Source organism: Chanos chanos, chromosome 4 (assembly GCF_902362185.1).
Source record: "Chanos chanos chromosome 4, fChaCha1.1, whole genome shotgun sequence".
In the NCBI taxonomy this organism is placed as follows: domain Eukaryota; kingdom Metazoa; phylum Chordata; class Actinopteri; order Gonorynchiformes; family Chanidae; genus Chanos; species Chanos chanos.
This window is the reverse complement of record NC_044498.1, coordinates 45,641,247-45,665,686: the sequence shown is the minus strand read 5'-3', so window position 1 is coordinate 45,665,686 and position 24,440 is coordinate 45,641,247. Positions and strand designations below refer to the sequence as shown.

The 24,440-nt window shown below is 42.3% G+C and overlaps 1 protein-coding gene across 3 annotated transcripts; it reads left to right on the top strand.

The window, feature by feature from the left end:
* The first annotated feature begins 4,172 nt into the window (after window positions 1-4,172).
* Window positions 4,173-10,171, top strand: zbtb18 (zinc finger and BTB domain containing 18). 3 transcript variants are annotated; one of them, XM_030772498.1, is made up of 2 exons: window positions 4,173-4,271; window positions 8,535-10,171. In XM_030772498.1, the coding sequence occupies exon 2, from the start codon at window positions 8,549-8,551 to the stop codon at window positions 10,169-10,171; it is 1,623 nt and encodes a 540-aa protein (XP_030628358.1). In that variant the 5' UTR covers window positions 4,173-4,271; window positions 8,535-8,548. The 3 variants fall into 3 exon arrangements, with proteins under 3 accessions (XP_030628358.1, XP_030628359.1, XP_030628357.1); XM_030772499.1 differs by lacking the exon at window positions 4,173-4,271 and adding an exon at window positions 6,229-6,250; XM_030772497.1 differs by lacking the exon at window positions 4,173-4,271 and adding an exon at window positions 7,509-7,557.
* The last annotated feature ends 14,269 nt before the right edge of the window (window positions 10,172-24,440 follow it).

Genomic DNA, 24,440 nt, shown 5'->3' with positions numbered 1-24,440 from the left:
TAGAGAGAGAGAGAGAGAGAGAGAGAGAGAGAGAGCGAGTGAGGGACAGATAGCTGTAACTACTGGTAAAACTGTCTGACCCTTGCTTTGGTACGTTGGTTCAATATAACCAACATATTTCATGATTGTTTTCATAGACCTTGATTTATGCATCTAAACAAACAGCTTCCTCACCAGACAGTCCCTGGTAGTGAAAATCATTCAGTGGAACCTTTCTCTGTCAGGTTTTCACAAACCTGGTTTATGACTGTCCAGCATACAAAGTCCCTGTCCAGATGTTGAGAGAGAAAACAGACCACATGGTGTTAAGTGGGACACCTCCCTTTGGTCTGCACAGGAATACAGGGAGTCCATAAAAAGAGAGTAGTGAGTTGCACACATTACCTTTATTAGCAGGTTTTATTAGATTACATACATGTTGTAACAATGATTCGTATTTAATTTAGGAAAATGCTGTGGTTCAAGCATGAAAGTGTAATCCACACATAGTTATTCTCCATGGTGGGTTTTGTATGCATAATGTGTAGCGGCTATGAATGCTTGTTTCTGTCTGGGTTCTGACTGGTCTTGGTATAGCTTTAGGTATTCTCATTACCTGACACACAGACCCTGATTGTGCAGCTGTGTGACTGGATGTTACCATTCCTCTGTGCTGTGGAGCGTGATTAATCCCATCAAAAGGGCAGTGTATCAACATCTGCCTAATCCTGTCTAATGGCAGACACCACCCATAAAATTCATACCTCCCAGCTACATTTATTAGCATAATCCTGGAACACAGATTTCAGTCTCTCTTGTACCATGATGAAAAGGTCTTGGAGAGACACAGTACCAGTAATACCCTTGTGTTTTTCAGACTCTCTCTTTCTCTTTCTCTCTCTCTCTTTCTCTTTCACTCTCTCTATCTCTGTCTATCTATCTATCTGGGAAAGACAAACACAAGTCTACTTCAGACACATCAATTAAGAAAAATCAAAAATACAATTAAGTCCTGATACCATGATAAGCGGCGACTATGTGCAAAAAAAGAACTAATTAGGTCTTTGGTAATCACGGATGCTCCCTGAGCATTTGCGTTGTGTAATGAGAATGTACCGCTCTGCAACGTGGATTCCACAGTGACCTCAAGAGGAAGGAATGCAAAAGCACCTGCTGTAATTTTTCACCATGGAAATAAACTGCTCTCCTTTCCACAATGCCAGAACCCTCTAGAGAACACTCAGCTGAACCAGTTTTAAAACGAGTATATGTTAGATTCTTATTACACTGAAGGCAATAGATTTAACTATCTATCTATCTGTCTATCTATCTATCTATCTATCTATCTATCTATCTATCTATCTGCCTGCCTGCCTGCCTGTCTATCTATCTATCTATCTATTTTTCGTCAGTTAATTTATTCATTCATTGGTGATTCAAAATGAAATGATACTGAAGGGACATTGATCAACCACAGTGTATACACTTAAATTGAATACATGACTGAGGATAACAGCCTAAAGGTTTAGCAAAAAAATCGTGAGACAGCAAGAGTGGACATATTAGGATTTCTAATAGGATTTTTCCACTCTTCATGGTGCCCTAGTTATCATTTTATTCATGTATAATACAAAATAAATCAATAAACTAAAGTCACAGTACACACACACACACACACAAAACAAGTCAGTCCTGTTTGGTTTTTGTTATCTGTTTCTCATGGGCAAACCATTCAAATATGGGTACAAACACAACATTTTTTGAGGGTTTTTTTTTAATATAAATATTCCTGTAATAAAGGTGAAATAATAAAAATGACTTTTCATAGTCCTTCACCACTTTCCAAAAACAGAGCTTTCAGTGGCAAAGGAGGCAAGTCTTAACATCTTTCACTTCAGTCTGAACAGATGGAGAGAATCGCAGTAAATATCGTTTCAAACATCAGGCTGGCTATGCTGACGGCACAGCCTCATTCAAGGGACTGTCATCTCCAGAAAAACATTTGGGATCAAAACGGGCTGTTGGTTACAGTGCAGGGCTAGTAGACTTAAAAGGTTTGGGCTCATCATGGGAGACTTTTAATTGTGAAGTGCACATATACAGGCACAAACACACACACACACAAACACACACATACACACTCACACACACACACACACACACACACACGTCGCACAAAAATGAAAGTGATGTTTGTCATGTATATTAAAGCCACCACACACTGACAGAGAGGTTGAACCAAATTCCTTGAGAACACATCATGTCACATACTGGTGAAAATCAGGTGCATTAAAAGCTGCATAATCACGTATCCTCTAATAATTATTATGGCGCATGTACAAGACAGAAATGTAAAAACTCTATCTGGTATACTTCAAAAAAGACTCATGAAATATTTTGAATACTCTTTAACATCTTGAGGAATAGACTAGTTAGGCAGCACGGAGACTACAATAGATGGAATGAAAAAAACCCCAAAAAAACAGGGGCCTGTGAGTGTGTGTAAACCCATTTGGCACATTAGCCTAATGAGGCCATTATTTGCATTAAATCATAATGTCATTATGTTAAGATTCCAGACCTGGTAGGACAGTGGTTTGTTTTGAAATGTATTAGTAACGCCAATTAGTTTACTGGGACGAATTCGACAGAGTGAATGTGGGAGCGTAAATGCTCTGGGCAGGCTTGCGTTTCACAGCCACATATGAGCAACACGTGATTGTATTCATGACTGAGTGAACTTGCCTTGGCGCATCTGTGAGGCCACGGCTCATCCACTTCATAGCAAATATTCACCTGTTGACGTATTCTTTTCAGAGGGGTGTTTGCTGAGTAGTGATATATTAGCAGAATCAGATATTTGTTTGAAATAGCTTATTCCCTTTGAGCGTTCGTCTTAAACAACAGTTTTTTCCTTGTTTTTAAAACATTTATTTTCTTTTCTTGATTGCTGTAAATATTTTATAAGATTACTAACACACCAGTAAATTCAAGTGGCGTATTTAATACGCCGTTGAACTGTCTATGTGTTAAGTGCAATTTGACCACTAATTGAATGCACTAAACGTATTTGTTTATCATCCACCGCATGACTCATACGTCTGATTTTACTGTGGTGTTCACAAAAAATACCGCTCAACTAATTTATCATTCTGTCTGTCTATAGAAAGCATGTTTTGCTGATCTTAGCTTTTGCATACATAAACTGATTTAGACTAAGCATTTAGGTTGAATTATTTACAAACAAATGTTGCTATTTACATACGATCTCAGCGTACAATTGCTGTTTTACAGGCTGTAAACACATTTCATGAGCATAATAACTTGTGTGTCTCGTGAGTAACTGTATATAACCTAGATATAAATATATTACCACTGACAGCTACAACTGAAAAAACAAAAGGCCATTAAAGGTCAATTTTTTTTCTTTCTAATTATATGAGACCTCGAAATCAAACAGGTATAATTTAATTTGCTATGATAAGCAAGTCATTGAATAAATGATGGGAAAATATGCTACATTTGAACGTTCGACATGCAGCTGGTAACTATAATGAATGGAGTAGCTTACCGTGCTTTGTCCTTTTACAATACGTCTCGCAAGATATACCGTATTTAAACAGTCATCTGCTGTGAATATGTTACGAAACTTTTTTGACGGTTTTCGAGCTGTTTTAATGAGGGTGGTCTAAAAGAATTCGCATAACAACCGAACAAAAGCACAAAACATTTCTAATACAGCCCCCTCCGATCTTTGTTTAATATTATTACTGTTCTTCCAGGCTTCATAAATGATCGCCGGTTTCTGAGGAACAGTAAGGGAAGTTAAGAGATGCACCTGTTCTGCCTCCCCCGTTGGTCGCCCCATGACTACAGTACCCACGTAACATTGCGCAATCTCCCTTGCTCTGTGCTCTGCGCTAGTCTGTTCGAGGAACCAGTTCGTTTGGCCTTTTTTCTGCTTTCTCACTGTTGCCTGGTGTCAACCTACGCCGAGAAGAGACAGCCCTCCCTCTCCCCCCCTTAGCGGCTGCTTCCAATTTGCCTTCGCTTCTCTTATCGCCTCTTCGATTGGCTTTTACGCTGCCAGTCAACTGCTTCCTCTTTGCAGGAGAGTTGAGTAGCAACAGCTCGGAAACATCTGGCTGCCGCAGCTCTTCTCTCTCCGCTCGCCTGCCCTGTCTTTCCTGCCACTGCAGGTTGTTATGGAAAGCTGTTGAAAGTCAATCTAGTTATTTTTCAGCCGAGAGGATTTGACAGGGGAAACAGGAAGACGCAGGACCTTGTTGTCTGTAAGTGCCTTTATTATTGGGTTCTGTTTAAGGAGATGAAAGGGGTTAAACAAGGGGTGGCTTGTAAGGAGAAAAAGTACCGACCCTTTTCGAGCGACTGTTGTCTTCACACATAAAATAGTTGCTAGCGACCGTGTCGCGTGATTGGCTTAAGCATCTGGGCCTGCTAGAGAAATGTTATATTGCAGGTTGATCGGTTACTTTTTGTTAGCTGGAGCTAGCTTTTCCTCAATGTGCGGGGTCAGGGTGTGCGAGAAACATTGTCGCCAGTGTTGTGAATGTTGTGTTATGTCGTCTGTTGTTTTACGCGACTGTAGCCGTCTCAGTTTCTAGGATCAGCTTAGAGTACGTGCATTTTCCCTGAAGTGGAGCAGTAGGCAATAGACATTAATCAGATGATTAACATATCGCAAATCGGTAGGTTTTTTTTAAGTTTCGAGAGAAGTAACACAGCTAACTTAGCACTAATTCGTAGCATCTAACGAAAGCGGTTTCAGGTTCGCGCTCGTGTTATATGTAAGTTTACATTCCATATTTTAATAAAATCAAAGTGCGAGGACGTAGATGTAAACACATTGTACAGCCGTTACTTCATCTCTGCAAGTTTATCTCAAAGGTTCTAAAATTTTTCTAGATACCTTACAGTTAGTTAAACACGAAATAAACACGAATAAATGTGATACTCTTTTGCGACTAATCATTTGAAGTTTGAATTTGAGGCAAGTTCCCGAAACAGGGGTTCTCTTGTGTGTTTTCAGCCAGGAGTTTAATTTACATGGTATTCGTTTGTGCCCCTGTACCCAAACCGATTCCTCAAAAAATGTTGATTGCTTTCTCGTAAAATGCTTCAATTACTTCTAATTAGAAACTGTGGTATTTTTAAAACTACATACTGACATTAAAACACAATAAAGAGTGCGGCTTGAATGTTTAAAATATAACGCATGCAACTTAGACAACACAGGAGTCCAAGTAAACTAAATAAACCGTAGGTTTATTGTTCTGTTAGTGTACGATACCACGAACAAGGGGATACACAGATCATATTTAGCTTCTGCTGCATGACTCTGTTGGGAATATCGTTTCGCAAAACCATGGAACTACTGCAGCATTACAAACCCGACTTCGACTTGTAAGTCTAAGTTGGTTAATGAAGAAATACAGTATCTTTTGTTAGAATCCCACTCATGAGGTCTATACGATTGTTCCCATTGTTCCTTATTTCATTTTTTTCCTCTGTCAGATGTCCAAAGGGTTAGTTAAATGAATGACGGTAATGGCGCGGCCACTGAACCATAAAGAAGTCGAAAACAATATCAGCTGCGTGGATCTGTCAGTTGCAAATGTGCTGTGCTGGCCTTTGTTTATGGTTACTGGAAGGAGAGCAACGAGCGAGAGAGAGAAAACTGGAGGGTATTTAAATTCTCTGTGCAGGAAACTAGGTTAGAAAAAAAGTGTCGGCTTTCACGCAGACCTATTTTCTAAAGTTCTCCTTTGCTTGGAGATTACAAGTAGGAGGAGTTGGCTAGTTTTCTACAGAATCACCTCACCACACTTCTCTTCCCCTCTCTTTTTTTTTTAAGGGAGAGAAAGAGAAACAAAGTTGTATAAAGGAGAGGCTGGTGGCAAGAGTGTAGAGGAGTAGCATATGGCACTAAAAGGAGCACAGCTGGAGGTAGCATTTCCATCTGAACATGATGTCAGAGCAGCTGACAGGCTGCCATCCCCCAGTCTTTTCTTCTAACGCACAGACTGGGAGTTAGTGTGTGTGCGGATCTGTGTGCAGGAGGAGGCATCGCATTCCCCTCCAACATCTCCTCCACTTTGCATCTGTCCCTCGCAGTTTGATTTTTTTCTCTCTCTCTCTCTCTCTCTCTCTCTCCCTCTCTCTCTCTCTCCTCCTCCTTCTACCCCTTCATTGATTCTGCAAGGGAGCTCTGCCACAACAGCGGACTTAATCAAGTCGATGCATACTGCAGGTACTGTACTAGGGAGGGGGGTCCAGTTTAGAAGGCTGTTTTTGAGGTTTTTTTGCTGGCTTGTATTGAGGCGTCTTGTGCGTTTTGACATTGAACGTAAGCTGGGTGAAGTGAAGGATTTTATCTTGGTTTAGTGTAACTAGTCAGTCAACCGGTGACAGTTTCTGTTGTCAGGAAGAGGTTTCCAGGCAAGCTTTTGTTTAATCCATTTGTTTGTTGGTTCAGTTTTCAGTCGCGTTGTGGTGATAGTAGTTGTTCAGTTGTGGTTTCCGTTGCTTTAACAATATTTGGGAATATGAGAGATGTAAGACATTGTTTATGACATGTAAAAACTTTTTTTTTTTTTTTGTTCTTGAGTATTCAGAATTTTTTTAAAAAAATGGTTTTTATTTGTATATTATAATCCAAAAATGATTTACTTGTGAAGTTTTACTTTATGACTTTAAGTCCTCACAGGACATACCCATTCCACTCAAATTTTCTTCCTTTCTTTTTTCCTTTCCTTTCTGTCATTTTATGTAAGCGACTTCTTGTATTTTCTTTTTGACAGTGGGATTGAAAATGGCATCAGCATGTGGAGTCAAGAGAAAACATGAACTAAACTATTTCGACGTGTTTTAATACAACTGTAAAATTACTTTTTCTGCGTCCCTCTGTCAGTCTTTCCCACTTGTCCTCTTTTTTTTTTTTTTTTTTCTGTTGGTAGTGACTAATTTAGAACTTGCAGATTTGAGCTGCCTGAATTGGCTAGACAGCTGTAATCGCACTCCTCCTAGTCTTAATCTCTTTATCTGGGCAGCAGCTGCCATATGGCCCCAGTCAGCTGGATCAGATGTTCATAAGCCTACTTCTCCGTCCCTCTCCGTCCTCGCAGTCTCCTAATTTGATCGCTGCTACCTTGCGAGCTGTCCTGCAATCTTTATTTTTAGCCATCTTAAGGATTAGGATAGATGTAGACTACAGGGCACTTAAAGTGATTGTATTGTAAATCTGCTGAGAAGCTGCCACTTTGGGGAGGATGTTCCATTTCTCGAAAGATTTGGGGAAGGGGAGGGCAGAGGACAAGGGGGCTGGCTAGGGGTTGGTTGTCCCCCGGTCCCCCCCTGTAAGCCCCTCATTAAGGAAGATCTGAACGCTGTTAAAAGGAGGGGTATGGGGGGGGTGGTAGTGGTGGTGAAAAGGGGGTGGTTTTGGCGTGGTATTCCAATCAGATTTAAATGAAGATTCAAATGAGTTTGTCTAAGTGCGCTGGTTGAATATGGTGCCAATGCATTTTTTGAGGCAGAAGCTATTTCCGCGGGTAACAGGTGTGACTTATATTTTATAAATGTTCCTGTGAGTGGTTTATATCAGTTTGGAAAAACGTACAGCTAACTGTATTGCGGGCTTTAAAAGTTAGAAGTCAGGCATGTTTGGGTGACTCTCTTGCCACTTTCATGGTGCGCAGCTATATCGACGTGCCACTGTCCTGGATGTCTTTACCTTAAAGATCGCCGTAATTAGTTTTCTTCACGTATACGGGGTGAGCATGTTCAGGAGCTGTTTGTGTACCTGTAATCCTGTTACCTAAACGTAACGTCCCAGCCGAAGTGGGTTATTAAAAATAACTACACTGGGAGTGTTGAAAGTAAAGACGGGGAGCCCGACTCTTAAGTAGAAATCTGTGTGATCAGGACTCTAAGCTTCTCTGTCTTTGTCATGTTCATATCAAGTTCAAACTCATCATGGATACTACCATTTTTTTTATAAGGGAATGTTAAAAGGGTTTTATTTTTATATTATTATTCTTTAAGATTAAGTTTGGCTTAGTTTTAAATTACTTAAACGATTCGGTGTTAAATTCCTTCACAGCCTTTATCAACTTAAAAGATGAAGACACGTACGAAATCAAGGGTGAACGCATGTAGTATTTCGAGAGCGTTGAAAGAAGATAAGCACAGCAAAATAATCCAGAAATGACGATTCTGAGGTTCAGATGTTATTAATTTGAACTTGAATGGTTGTAATCCTTTTGTGGAGGCTTTGTGGTGAACATTTTTCCGATGTTCCCACAGGGATGGAGGGATGGAGGGATGGGGGGGGGGGGGGAGAGAGAGGGAGGGAGGGTGGAAAGAAAGAATTAGTGTGAGCGAGTGAGTGAGTGTGTGTGTGTGTGTGTCTGTCTGTGTGCACGGAGCGAGAGCGGGACTAACACTGGTGGGAAAAGAGAAGTTCCACACACAGCGCTGCAAACAAAACAATTGTTGTTCTGAGGGGCCTCACTAACATCTGCGCTCTGTTGCAGGTTATGAAGACAGCATGGAGTTTCCAGACCACAGCAGACATTTGTTACAGTGTCTGAGCGAGCAGAGGCATCAGGGTTTCCTCTGTGACTCCACTGTTCTGGTTGGCGATGCCCAGTTTCGAGCCCATCGTGCCGTGCTGGCTTCGTGCAGCATGTACTTCCATCTCTTTTACAAGGACCAGCTGGACAAAAGGGACATTGTTCATCTGAACAGTGACATCGTCACAGCCCCGGCGTTCGCTCTCCTGCTCGAGTTCATGTACGAGGGGAAGCTCCAGTTCAAAGCCCTCCCCGTGGAGGACGTGCTGGCTGCTGCCAGCTACCTCCACATGTACGACATTGTCAAAGTCTGCAAGAAGAAGCTCAAACAGAAAGCCACGGCGGAGGCCGACAGCACCAAGAGGGAGGAGGACGCTTCCAGCTGCTCCGACAAGGTGGAGAGCTTCTCCGAGGGTGGCAGCACGGGCCGGCCGGCGACCGCTGACCTGCTGCACAGCGACGACGAGGACCTGGAGGCCAAGCGCGATTGTCTCCAGGAGCCTGGCAGCATGTGGATGCACCTTCCCTCCGACAGGGCCGCCTCTCCGGCCACCAGCCCGAGGGAGGCTGACCGGCACAGCAACGACGCTGGCAAGTCCCCGGCTGGCAGTCCCAGCAGCTCCACGGGCTCCCTCTCCCGCCGCTCGGTGGCATCCAGGAGGGTGTCAGCCGACGCCGACTGCGTTCTCGACCTGTCTGTCAAGTCAGGATTGTCGGGCGGTCCCGGTGAAGCCGTGGCCGGGGGCAACCCCTACTTCTGCGGCTCAGCGACGCCAGACAGCCTGCAGAACACTCTGGTACAGGTGAAGGTGGAGAAAGACACTGGCTCAGACGACGAGGAGCTGGTTAGCGGCGACTACGAGATGGAGCACAGCGGCGTCAAGGAGACTCCCAGCACCAACGGCAACCACAGCAGCCACACGGTGCAGCGACGGCTGGGCCTGGAAGCTCACCTGTCGGCCTTGCGCGAGGCCTCGTTGGCCGGAGAACTGGAGCGGGAGGAGAAGGCCGGCGAGGACGACAACGACGTCCTGGGCGCGGAAAGCGAGCGGGCGCAGGTGGAGGCAGGAGGCGGAGTGGACAGTTCACTCCTGCCCTACGTCTCCAGCATGCTGGGTCCACCTCACACGCAGATCTTTATGTGCCCGTTATGCAACAAGGTCTTCCCCAGCCCACACATTCTGCAGATCCACCTCAGCACGCACTTCCGCGAGCAGGAGGGAGTCCGGGCCAAGCCGGCCGGCGACGTGAACGTGCCTACCTGTTCCATCTGCGGCAAGACCTTCTCTTGCATGTACACGCTCAAGCGCCACGAGCGGACACACTCGGGCGAGAAGCCCTACACTTGTACCACTTGCGGCAAGAGCTTCCAGTACTCGCACAACCTGAGCCGGCACGCCGTCGTGCACACGCGCGAGAAGCCGCACGCTTGTAAGTGGTGCGAGCGCCGTTTCACGCAGTCAGGAGACCTGTACCGACACATCCGCAAGTTTCACTGCGAACTGGTCAATTCGCTGTCGGTCAAGAGCGAGGCTCTCAACCTGCCTACAGTCAGAGACTGGGCGCTAGAGGATAGTTCGCAAGAACTCTGGAAATGAAAGCTACGAAATACCAATTTTTTTTTTTTTTTTTTTTTTTTTGAACTGCTTTTAAGTTAAACAGAGAGATCTGAAAGGCATTGTTGGGCAGAGAGGTAAGAAAAGAATTGGGCAGAGCTATGGGTGTTGACAGAGGGGTCTGAATCAGTCATGTTTCTTGTGTGTACATTGCGAATCTTGTTAAATTGCACTTTACTAGCACATGAAAATGTTACTACTGATTTTTATTTTATTTTCTGGTCCTTTTTTAGTTTATTCTCTGATTTTCTTTCCTTCAGCTTTCGTATTAAACGTGGGTGCTGGTTGTGGTAGCCACATGTTTTCTCGTGACATGCGTGTCTACTTTTGATTTTTTTTTTTCCTCTCAAAATATGTGTATATACACACTTCTGTACACTCCAGGATTTCAAGGAACACCTGCCATGGAAACCATATGAAGATTTCAGGTAATACACTGAGGAAGTGAAATACTTATACACTAAACGGGTACTACGATCATATATATACCTGTACACATAACAGCTCATGAGTATGTGTATATACAGTGCACTACTTTACTTTAATTTGCAAATATCATACCTGGTGTGTGTGTGTGTGTGTGTGTGTGTGTGTGTGTGTGTGTGTGTGTTTGTTTGTGTGAGTCTGTGCCTGAGAGAGAAGGAGAGACAGAGCGTAAGTTGGTCTTAAAACCCTCAGAAGAAGTCCACTCTAAGTTCCAAGATCCTGTTACTTAAGCCCCTGTACATTTTTTTTTTTGACTTGTGATAGGAAACTTGACTGATTGAAGACAAAAAAAAAAGCATTCATGCAATGTACAGCCTCCTTTTTTCATATCAGTTGACCCATTTTTACATCCTTTCTAAACAACCCTCATCTTAAGTTAAGTCTCTCAATGTCACTTGTTTTTTAGTGTGTGTGTGTGTGTGTGTGTGTACAAGGGTTTTGGTTTTTGTTTGTTTGGTTTTTTTTTTTTGCCTTTTTTTAAAACTCAGATAGGTTTTCAATTGGCTGAATTCTGGGGTTTCCGATGTGCTTAAGGAGTTCTGTTTCAAAAGGGGATCTGTTATTGCATGAAGTCCAACCTGTATATTTAAAAAGATGTGAATTGCTGTATTACTGTACACTGTAATTGATCAATACGTAACAGTCAGGGCACTTTTCTCACAGGCTCTGTCAGTTCGAAAGAAAGAAAAAAAAAAAAAACCTGAACATTACAACTTTAGAAATTGCATGAATTTTATTTAACTTACTCTTTTTTTTGTTGTTGTTTTTTTGCATTGGAAAGTGTATTTTTTAATTAACCCATTTGATTTTTTTTGTTTTAAAGTAGTTTTAATTTCCTCCTCTGGTTAGAGGGATTTCTGTTGAATTGTTCTGCTGGCTGTGAAAGACTGTGGATGCACTGATGTTTGGTTGCAGTATGTGTGTGTGTGTGTGCTTAAGGTGTCTAAGTTAAGACTTCTTCACTAAACTGTGAAGAGTTCGCAAAAATATGGGTGGCAAATGAGACATAGCTATTTTTCCTCAAGATCTTTAACAATGCTAACGTGGCTTTTTTTTTTTTTTTTTAAATCAACATTTCTTCACTCACGACTGTTTTACGAGTGCTTGTTTCTCAAACTATTTTCTAATCTTAGTACTGTGTCTCTTCCCACTGCTTTCCTTCAAAGAAACAATCTGCTTTGTCGGTAATTTATTTATTTATGTTTTTCAGTTGGCACTTGCTTCAGTTCATTCTTTTTTCTTTTCTTTTTTTTTTGTTTTTTATTGCGACCGTTGTGACTTTGTAGCTGTGGTATGTTGCAGCTCTTATAGTGATGTGCTTATTGACTCAGTTCTGTATACCAGAGGAGGTTAAATTTGCTAACAGCTCAGCGCACACCCTGCTCTGATCTGTGTGTGTGTGTGTGTGTGTGTATATGTGTGTGTATGTATGTTCTGCACTCAAAGCATAATCCTTCCTTTTTTGACGGAAGAAAAGTGTTTGGCATGCTTGGGTGCACCTTTAAAGCTAAATGAAATTAGATTCCTGCTGAAAAAAAAAGATGCCTTTATGAAAATTATTAAGCAAACTCTTAATTGATTTGAACTGACACTATTTTGAAAGATTTGATTTATAAATTCTGGAAATTATAGGAAAAAAAAAACAAAATGGTCACATTTATTATGGAATTGTCATTCTCACTATTGTTTTTTGTGATTTGATTTTTTTAAATGTATTGGTTTGAGGGTGGGGGAGGGGGGGGGGCAAATTAGTTGACATTCAGCATTTCATATTTTTTAAATGAATGTGAAAAGAAATTGATCAATGAAAAAAAAAAAAAATGTTACGTTTATCTATCTCTTAGTCATTAAACAGTCCCGAATACACTGTAAAACGAGAAAAAATAGCATACAAAACCCCGAGTCCGTCGGGAATCGTTGTCTTTTAGGAGCAACCCCATATAGCTGCAGTGCGCTAACAACACAGAGATAACTTAAGCAAGTGAGAGACATTGTGAGGGTCTGCACCTGTTACAAGGGAGATGGTTGTTCCACTCTGGATCTGTTGACAAACCTCCTGCTATTTAAAAAAAAAAAAAAAAAAAAAAAAGTTGAGCTTTGACAACAGCACACACACCCTTGAACGCATTTTGCACGGTGGTACTTTCTACCTTTTGCACTCACACATGTGACAGAAAAAAAAAAATCAACTGTGGGTTGTTTCTTGTTGAAGTTGTTGGGGTTTTTTTTTTGTTTTGTTTTGTTTTGTTTTGTTTTTTTAATATTCTTTTCCTCATTTTTATGCTGGCTTCTATTATTGTACTTGACCGCCTTAAACTACTGTAAGCAGCTCATTTTTGCTCAGAGGGTGATAACTGGAAGTGGTGCATTACTGGATATTTTGATTTTGATTTTTTTGTTTGTTTGGTGGAGATGAAGCTGTTAAATGGCCTGTGAAGCATGTCCATGAAGCAGAGAGACCTTTTTAGTTTTACTTGAAAACCGGTAGCACCCAGCGTGAACAACGAAAAAACAGCAACAACAACAACAACAACGTTCAAAAAAGAAAAAAAAAAAAGTTCAAATGTAGTGGGTAATGTTTAGCAGGAGGAGGGGAAGAATTAATAGAAAGAGATGACTGTTGAGGGGGGGAATAGAAGGACAATCGCTGTCTGAAAAAAAAAAAAAGAAAAAAAAAAAGGAAAAAAAAAAAAGAAAAAAAATGAAGCAGACTGAATTCACATGTAATTGCTTCCCTTTTGAGATTTTTTTTTTTTTTTTTTGCTATGTTGACATTGTTCTTTTCATGGATTTAGACATTTAGCTTTGACAATCATAGTATGTTTCATTTTCTCAAGGGAAGTAAATTATGAGGCTGTTTAGTTTTGTACCTTTTGCTGTGCTGTTGGTGAAATTTTTAAATTGTGTGCAAACTGCAATAAATTATAAGAACCCAAATTTGAAATGGTGCAAAGTGTCTTTTTTTGTTTGTTTGTTTGTTTTTAAATTCATTGATATTTTAGATGCTGAAAAGAATGCTTCATATAATTGAGACTGGCAAAGGATAGTGTAGCTTCTTTTTCTCAGTTTAATAATCTTATCTACTGTAGATGTTGTGTGGGTGGTAACATGTTTACCAGTGAAGTCTGTAGATTGGGTACTGTCCGGATGGTGTGTGTGTGTGTGTGTGTGTGTGTGTGTGCGCGATTGGCCTTACATGGCCTATGTGTATGCAATGCTTAAAGATCTGGCTGGTGCTCTAGCAAAGGCGTGGGTTGGACCTGGGAAAAAATGCAGCAGCTTGACGAAGACCAACCCCTCCCTCTTAGTGCCCCCCCCCCCCAAACAGCACCACCACCACCGCCACACACAAACATGCACACACACACACACACACACACGCAGAGCGCAGAGCCTCCAGCCAAAGCTCCTCAAGTACAGTTTCCCAGCAAACAAATCAGCTTTATCTCATGTCTCGCAGCTCCGTAAACCTGGCCCTTACAGATGCGCTATAGGCTGACCACATTTAAGTCTGCAAACGGTATTTCAGTGGTCACCACCACAGATGGTCGTAAGCTGTAAGCGCCTCCCCACCCCCCCCCCCTACTACACACACACGCACGCACGCACACACGCATGCACGCTAAAAACATATCCCACCGTCTTCCAATCGCTCATACGTCTCCAACCCCCCCTTCCCAAACCCCTTGTTTTGTGGAAGGGTTTACATTGCCATTGTTTTGACTCCCAAATGGAAGAAAGTTTCTCAGGTCTCCTTGTTTTGCTTTGTGATTGTGCAATTTAAAAACAATGTTCAGTTCAGTTTTATTGCAGTTAATGTTTTTTGCTTTCCATGCCCTATAAGATTGAAATTGTCATGTGATTTCAGGTTAAATTTGTTCAGTGATTGGGCAGTTGTTTTTTTTTCTTTGTCTTTTTTCACATATTGTTATTATGAGTAAAACAATTCTAGTATAAAACTGAACGCTGCAAACCTTCAGATGGTTCGTTAATATGTTGATTATAGATTACACAGTTAAGATTTTACTTTTTCTGTTCGAGAACAACATCCTATTACGGAAGACTGCGTGAGAAACTTTCACGAGAAACTAGCGACGAGGGCCAAACATTATTATTTACGTCGCAGAAATCCTCCCGTTGCAATAGCTTCTTCACAGGCAATCGTATGCAAACTTTTATTACTTAACATCTGGTTCGATAGCCTGGTATTCTTTCGGATGCAGCAGAAGGCAGTCTTTTTTTTTTTTGCTTGCTATGAATTTAGGTCATTAATTTGTATCTGTCCTTTGTTTACTGAAGGAGCGGGGACAAAAGGGCAGCTGCAGAAACATTTGGCTGTGCCGAAGGGTAGTAGGCTCAACATGTTGAGAGTGCGACCAGCTTGGGCTCCTATCTGTAGCTACAACACAGAAGTTTGTGAGTGCTGTGCCAAGCTGCTGGGGAAAAGGGAGGCAGAGATGAGCACACACTGTCTAAAATGAGGGGCAGGAGGGGTGGAGGGGTGGGGAGGAGGAGGAGGAGGAGGAGGAGGGGGTGGGGATATGGGGGGGTGCGGGGGGGGGGGGGGGGGGGGGTTGTGGCTCTGAGGTACGATTAGAAATTCTGCTTACGCTGATAACTACCGAACATCACAGAGTTAACATTTTGTCATGAAGAACTTATGTTCTCAAACGAGATCTCGTGTCGATCGAGCGGAAAACAAATTAAGTGAATGATGAGCGTGTAATCGCATGGGGCGTCATTTTTAAACAGGATATCTTTTAGCGTCTGGTGTCTGATGGTATAACTTTCTTTTTAAAAAAAACAACCCAAAAAAAAGTAATGATTAAAAAAAAAGAAAAAAATAAACAGTTGAAGAATTTGCATGCAGTTTGAACTTGCTGACACTTCAGTGTCAACGTTGGGAAATCAAAAAAAGCCCACTGAGAATTCTGGGGAGGCCTGCCAGTAGTTAAGCTGTTAAGAACCAAAAGGGGATTGAAAGAGGCATTAAGTTTAAGTGAAAGAGCAAGAGAAAAGAAAAAAAAATATATACAAGAGCAGAGCAGATAAAAGGTGAGAAAAACAGGCAGGAGGGAAGACTTGGTCTTTTTTTTCCATTGTCTGCTTGGTTTAAAAGGCAGCCATTGTCAGACACCCGGTGCACGCAGACAGAAGGCAAGCAACAAGCTCCCTGTCTCGCTCCTCCAGACAATGCAGTTGTGCTGCTAGCTGTCAGGCGTGAGGGGGAGAGGGGTGTATGAGGTTGCGACTGTGAGAGGGATTTTTGAGTGGGGGGTGGGGGGTGGATGGGGGGGGGGTGCACATGGTCCCAGAAAGCTCTCCGTTCACCCTGCGTCCCCAAACAAAAGGAGACGCAACTTCAGCTTTGACGTGTGAGTGTGCGAGTGTGTGTGTGTGTGTGTGTGTGTGTGTGTGTGTGTATGTGTGGGTGTGGGTGTGCGGCTTTTTGTGTGAGAGTAAGAGGCATGGACCAAGGCCCCCTTCCTTCTTCAGACAGACACACACACACACACACACGCACACACACAAAGGCCCTCAGAAAGTCTATGGGGCTCTCATGGTCGGAGATAAAATGCCCCTCTTTTCTTTTGTGTGATTCTCTCATTGAGTAGGGAAAGAAGTTGTCCAGGGGGGAGAGGAAGGTGATGGAAGTCTGTCATCTGAATTACATGGTAACAAAACAAACATAAAACCTGTTAACCAACATAAACATGACATATGAAACGCGTAAATTATAATTCCCGCTACTCTACATGTACAATTACATGTACATAACTCTTGGGAACATAGAAGACTTTTTTGATATCTGATACTCATAATGACAAGGTCTTTTGATATCTTCATTGAATAGTGTTGCCGAGGGTCCGTCCTTTTGGTCCCCAGGACAGGATTTGAAAATCACTGATCTGATATTCTCAACGAGATTTAATGCTTATTCACAGGATTTAATAAGCAGTCCTCAACTGTAATTTCTTACAGTGACAGTTGAGTACTAACTTCATTTGTTTTGTAAATAAATTTGATAATAGAAGATATAGTAAATGTTCGGAAAAGAAATTGAACGAAATAAAATTTAAGATATAAGTTATTGCGGGAATAGGAGCAGACAAAGAAAACGAACGGGCTAAGTTAAAAAAAAAAAAAAAAGAAAGAAAGAAAAAAATCCCCGACAGTTTGATGATATAAGATAAGCCCAGTCAGCTGTGATATTCACAACTGTGTGTACAAACTAAGTGTGAAAAAGTTTGTTGCAAAGCAGGGAAGTGGGTGTTGCAAACTCATTTCACACTTGCACCACTGGTTTTTATAGTGTTCATGCAGAGTAATGGAGGTTTCTCTCCACATCCCCTCCACTACCACTTTCAAACCTTTTTTTTTCTCTCTCTCTCTTAGTGGTATGCACAGTCCTTTCATGTGGCACATTTGCACTGTCCCCCACTCTCTCTCTCTCTCTCTCTCTCTCTCTCTCTCTCTCTCTCTCTCTCTCTCTCTCTCTCTCTCTGCACCAGCTGTTTGTAGAACTTCTGTCTATTGCAGATAAGTGAGAGGCAGGGCGTGGATGTTGATAGGAGGTCTCGGCAGGATTTGGACAGCGGCGACTCAGCGGGGTTTTTTTTTTTTTTGTGTGTGTGTCCTTAGGACATTGCTGATGACCTTAAGTGTTCAGACACTAGAGTCTTAATGTTAGATAGTGATGTTTACCATTCGGTAAAGCAGAGGAGTTCGCAACTGGCAATTTGACTTATGAATTACCTCGTGTCGCTTTTGCTACGCTTTAAATGTAGTTTCCCAACTCAGCGCTTAGATTAGATACTAGTGAGTTTTGTTTGTTTAGGGGAGTTGAGAGAATTGTTACAGAGACGTCCTGTGAGATTGGAAAAAGAAGAATAAAAAAAAATTATGAGGGAGAAAATGTCATGCGGCCGTTGGTTCTGATATCTCGTAATGAAAGAATAAATGTACATTATTGTTTACTTACTGTGTAAATACAGTCAGCTGCAAATAACAGTTGACCCGGCACACTCAGGCAATATGAATTAATACAGCATTACGACTGAATTATAATTATTATAATTATATTTGATCAAACTTATGCAAATAAATCTCTGTGTCATATGGTATTGCTTAAGTGTCAGTTATAACAAGTGACGCAAAAATCAAAGGAATTGGAATACAGGAAAGGAAACAAAATGTCAGCACAATTACCATAAGTGAATGTAAATATTTTATATTTTGGTAAAGATGAAGGACTCATGAAAGACTCTGTTTGAGAAACAGTGCTTTTCTTTTTTAGTGAAATCTCCACAAGTGGATGTAAATATTCCGTATCTTTGAAACCGTGGGGGTGTAGTGAAATCTAATGATCCAGTCCTACTTTGAAAATACGATAAACAAATGCCTCTGAACAACGCATGCAACACTGTTCATTTGTGTGACAAATGACATATAATGGTTATGTTCAAAAAAGACAACTATGTTGGTTTTTCTGTTTGTCATCGGTTCATTACCGCTGATTTTAAACCAAAGCAATGGAATAAACAAGAGAACATTTCATTAAATGTCAAAATGTGACTCTCATAAAAAAAAAGTAGCTGACCATTTTTACAGGTCTACTGTTTATCTTAAAAGCTGGATTTGACCATCTTTGACAAAAACAGAATGGCAACAAGCTTTGAGAAGATTAGTAAAACGCTGTCAACTCTCCAAATAAACAAACCAAAAAAAATAATTAACTGTCATTTATCTGCAAATAGAGCAAGGTCACATTACCAAATATTGGTGTCATTATAATCTTGTTTTTTGGAAGTCTTCAGGCTGATAAATTGGTACCTAGCACAGCCAAACAAAATTAAAGATCGAGTGAAAATGACATCAAATTCATTAACTATTTTAAATTGTGTTTTGAGGGCTTGGCTTGCAAGAAAACATTAATAGGGCAGTAGATTCTAGAAGATTCTACAGGTATCAATAGGAAATGCCCCATTATGAGTCCAATCACATCTCCAACTTAGTCATTACATTTATATTAAGTCAAAGGAGAGAGGAAAAGTACAGACGAAGTGTAAATAAAATGCCATGTTTCATAATGAAGAACACGATTTTAAGATTTCTACATTTTAGATTTTGAAACGTTTTGGCTGCGTGCGCCACAAACAGAAACGCTCTCAGCTGTTCTCCTCTTCACAGTGAAGAGGCTCTTCTCTCCATCACACAAGTTAGGAACCCTGTCCTCTCTCCAAACATACACAGTCCTCAGAGCAACACGACAAGCTGATTGGCACTGTTTGCCCTTAAGTAGTTTGTATGCGAGTGCGCGCGCATGCGTGCGTGTGTGCGAGCGCGCACACGCGTGTCACTTTCGGCAAGAGGGATGAGGCCCTTGTTCCGACTCGTGTTCTTCAACATACAGTCTGCCACAGTCATCTCCAAGGAGACCCCACACCTGCCTGCTGCAAATGTGTGACTCAGCAGGACTCACACACTTCTCTCACACACGGCTGGAGCTGGGCAACACACCTCAGCTCGCTGCAGATGCACACGTTGGGCCGCGCCAAGACGGAGTGAGAGAGCTAGAAGCTACGCGTTTAGAGGAATGTGCTTAAGCGAATGTGACAGATGAACAAAAAGGACTCATGTGTTCCTTAATTTCTTCTGAAGCTCTGTCCAACACACAATATCATTCACTGTCTTCGCTAATTCGCTGCAATACACCTGTTTACTGTGCGGCGTAATTAGGACGAGCAGCAGGACTGATGAATATTTTGAAGCTTGTTACTACACCAGACGTACCGGTGACGAACGGAAAACAACCACACACAAAAACGACGCGCACGTATATACTGTACATCCTGACTGTCGCTGATCCAACACTCTCGGGAGATGAGTCCATGTCGAGATTTCTGGATTGCTCCCCCCCCCCCTCCCCTCCGCCCCCCCCCTTTTTTTTTTTCTTCTTTTCCTTTTTCTTTTTTTGAAGGCAGGCGAATGACACTGTGTTCCGCGGTCCTGAGATGCCAACCTCGTTGCTCCCCGCGCGCTCCTGCAGCGTGGGCCCCATCTGTCGCCTCCACCGACCTGCAGCAGCGCGGGAACGGGCCCGAGCCGAGCGGCAGGATTAATACATACATCCTGAATTGGGTTAGAGAGAGAGAGAGAGAGAGAGAGAGAGAGAGAGAGAGAGAGAGAGAGAGAGAGAGAGAGAGAAATGTGGGCTCAGCCTGTGGGACCTGGCACGGTCGACCACGCCGCGTTCCCTGCCACACTGCCGAATTACCCACGGCAGCGCGGTACCCTTGGCAGGGTGACGAAAAGGAATCCTGAAGGTTCGAGATGGATGAAGAGCCGCAATGTGGAGAGTTGCAGCGATGGCGCGTCCTCTAAAAAAGAAACGCGGGTTTCGGTCGTCTGCAGATGTGCACGGGTTTTGTTTTTGCCGATTTAAAGCAATTTCTTTTCTATTTGAAATATAGAGAAAAAAAAAATGAGTAAGAATTCTTTGAAGGGTTTGCTCAGATGTTGTAGAGCGTGAGAACCGAGAGCAGAATATCGGTTTCGGTCTGCTGACTAAAAGTGAGTTTCAGGCATTTAAAACAACTGAAACAGCTTCAAAACATTATTTGACTTCTTTTGGAGGGGTTGAGCAGACAAAAGAGGAAATCAGGTGGAGGAAAAAAAAAAACTTTACGTGTTGCATCATCTGAAAGTCAGCTGCCAATAACAGAATAACAAAAACTGAGAAATATCTATTCATATCCATTTCTTTTTTCTCTAATCTAATCTAATCTAATCTAATCTAAGTGAGGGTCATGCTCCTGAGGAATTCAGGTCAAGCATGTCGCCGTTGTTCTAAATACATTTAAAAATCACACCTCAAAAAACGAATGCGCGTATTACTCGCAGGTGTGTACTCAATACCCTCTTCCTGTGTGGCTTCTGTGCAGTGGGGGTCGACTGCACGTGAAATTGGGTTGGAGACTTTTCTGGAGATGAACAGACTGGACAGTATCTATGAGAAGAGGAGGAAGAAGAAGAAGAAGAAGAAGGAGGAGAAGGAGGAGGAGGAGGTCTCGGTTCTTCTCTGTACCGCTGGCGAGTGGCTGAACTCAAAACACATCTGCACACAGCGTTATCATTAACACTCCCACATTGTCGAGGATCGCTGACAAAGTGAACAATACTAACAATCACTCCCCTCAGCTGCAACCATATGGGCGCCATACTTAGATTGCAGAGGGGGAGAGAGAGAGAGAGAGAGAGAGAGAGAGAGAGAGAGAGAGAGAGAGGGAGAAAGAGAGAAAGAGAGAGAGAGAGAGAGGAGGAAAAAAAAGACAGGCAATTGTACTGGCATCTGTTTGGCAGTCCTCAGAAGCGGTATTTCAAGACAAATTCAGTACGCAGGAAAGTTTCTCTCTCTCTCTCTCTCTCTCTCTCTCTCTCCTTCTCTTGCTCTTTCTCTTTTTTCTCTCTCTCTCTCATTTTTGGACAGTCAAATGTATTGCAGGTTACACTCGTGTGAGCTGGCTCTGGTAATTACCTGCACTTTAAAGCAGCATCTTAATAGGCTCGGAGAGTGCTGGCCCAGATGGTGAAACAAGTTGGGTTTTGCCATCCTCTCTCTCTAAGAGTTTCAGTCCAGCTGGATTCACTCTCTCTATCTGAGAGAGCTGTTGTACCCCCCCCCATCCACCCACCCACCCCTCCAATAATGCTCGTCATTTCACCTTACAGGAAACTTCAAAAAATACATATTTTCAAAAAAAAAAAAAAATTCCCCAGCAAGTCCTTTTTGACTCCTTTTAAGACATCTTCAAGAAATCTGATAAGAGGCATCCAGGTGGCATCTGTTTGTTTTTGTTTTTGAGGTCTGCTGTATGTGGGTGCGCAATTCAAAACTTTCCATAATATTTTTGTCTCAATAAAATAAAAATAAATGTAACATCAAGCTATTTTGCTGTATTATTCTTCAAATTTGCAAGGAGATTTCGCTACCGTTGTCCCTTATCGTTCTGAACACAAAATGTCCTTTAAGACTCACGGGAGGTTAAAGAGTTTTCTTAACCCCTGGTTGTGTGGGCCTCTCTGTGTTCTGCAGCCATTAACTCAGTACTGCCTTGTTACGCAGGTCCTGCACTCCTTGGCTAAACAGTGCCATCACTCCTGGACAAATATTTAAAGTCAAAACAGGCTAGGCTCCATAAAAGCTGACTGGGTGGTGTGACTACATCTGTCAGTCAAGAGTGTGTGTGTGTGTGTGTGTGTGTGTGTGTGTGTGTGTGTGTGTGGACACACGCAGCAGCTGCTGAAACAAGTCTGGACACTGCTGACGCCAACACCTGTCCACTCTGGAGACATGGAAGAGCAAATGTCCAGTCTGAGCCTGACTGCAGCCTGTATCTGTCACTGCGAAACAGCGTGGACACTTGAATCACAGAGTGCGACAGTGGAACGGGTCATTGTGTGACTTTAGCTGTCTGCCCATGATGGCAAACTAACTTACAAATCTAATCTAAGTGATTACCGACACGTACAAGTGTATCACCCAGCAATGTTGACAGACAGAGAGGAAAGTGCTAGAGTTGAAGTTTAGCATGTGCTTAAATTAAATATGCCAGAAACGAGTTTGCTGTTCAAAAAACAGATTTTAGGTAATGACGTGTTTGGTGTCGACCTCAACACTCATCGTGTTTGTGTGTGTGTGTGTGTGTGCGTGCGTGAGGGAGAGGGAGAGAGAAAGTGTAGGGGGAAGAGATACAGAGAATAGAACTATTTTTGCAATGTATGAACTTTAAAAGATCAAATTTTTTTTTTTATCCAATTTCTCATACACCCAAGAGAAATGAGGAACTGAGCCTATATTCAAACATAGCTTTCTGGCTAGAATCCAGACCAAGCCCACACACCTCTCCCAAAGACACTTCAACAACTGATCCTGTGTTTTTCCTCCATGCCATGTGTTGTCACTGTTCCAGCTGCTATACCAAACTCTGTTCTACCTAACACACCCACCCCCTGCCTCTCTCTCTCTCTCAACAGACATACACCAACTCCCAACATTTCCACCCCAAAAAAAAAAAACGCAACAGCTAACACTCACTCCAAACTCATAAACATCCCTGCCACCACCACCACCACCACCACCCCCGCCTCCATTCTCCTGGCCAGCCCCATCTGCCAGCCCCCCCCCCCCCCTGCCCCCGCTGAGGAGGGGTGGGGTTGAGGTCAGGGATCAGACAGACGTTGGCCCTTTGCTGAACAGCTGCCCGTGTTCTCAGGCCAGGGGAAGGAAGTGGCAGCCACCGCAGCAGCAGCAGCAATAGTAGAGGCACATCTGCTCTAATGAGCGCTTCACACACACGCTCACAACCACACACACACACGCACACACACACGCACGCACGCACACATTTACGCGTACAGGCACACATACACACTCACGTGCAGACGCATACGAAAACCACACACCCTCTCTTTCTCTTCCCCTCTCTCTTTCTCTTCCTCTCTCTTTAAAACACATGCACCCGCGCGCACGCACACACACACGCGCGCGCGCGCGCATAGACACAACTCAGCAAGACCCTGGAGCCCAGCACAGCACTGGCCTACTCCTGACCCTCTTTATATTCACTGCCCAGACCACCAGGCCAGACAGAGGGCCTTTGTGTATGTGTGTTTTGGGGGGTTTTAGAACAAGGTTGTGTTTCATAAATAAACTGCATTATGTTTTGCTTGAACAATGTTTCTTTCCTCTTACAATATTTCTTTCTTTTGTTTTTGTTTTTTTTCTTTCATATATGACCCACCTGAGTGTCTTACAGCTACAGTGAAAGATTTCTTTCTTTCATCTTTTACAAAACATTTCTTAAAGAGACTCTATGTTTTGTTTTATTTTGTAAAAACAACGTGGTTTATCAACTGCTAACTGTTCTCCCAGATTCTGCTTTTTCAGTAATGAGGTTTAACTTCAGACTCACCCGAATAATGAGCTACTCTCTATGGTTTAAATTAGCAGTTTGCAACTCTAATGTAGAGTGTATAAACAGAATGATATTTATTGCATCGTTATTATCATTATTTTCTCCTCAAATACGAAAGAACTGACTTTAAGCATTCATCCACACGTTTTTTTTTTTCTATTGTTACACCAAGTGCAAAATTTACAACAAAAAAGCTTTACCTTATTCTGTGTCTCAACACACACACACAAACACACACACACACACACACACACACACACACACACATTCTGATCTAAGATGGCTGAAATCAAAAAGCTCCTTGCTGTTTTTTCATTGCTCACTCAAATTGTTTCATAGCAACGAGGTTAAGGAAACTGTTCAGTGCCTCAAAACTTGAGCACAAAAATATGAGTAGTGAAAAGCGATTAATCCGCCTGGCACACTCGGAGAACCATTACGTCTTCCCAGCAAAATCCTACTGACTGTAAACTGTTTGATTATTTAATCTGTCATTTAAAAAAAAAAGGAGAGTAAAACTGTTTACAGTAATCAGTAAGTGAGATGGAATCAATACAGGGAGGTGTTTTACATGCCAGTGACGAGACACCTCCAAAACAGAGAGATACACAGGGAGTACGTTCAGTTCCCCACCTGTAAGTGAGAAGTCAGACATACACACACACACACACACACACACGAACACGCCAAAATACAGAATAACTCAACTCTTACCATTTTTTGCAACCGAGTTTTTGGCATCGACGTTACAAAACCCCTGTCGTGAAAAAGAGAACTTTAACCCAATT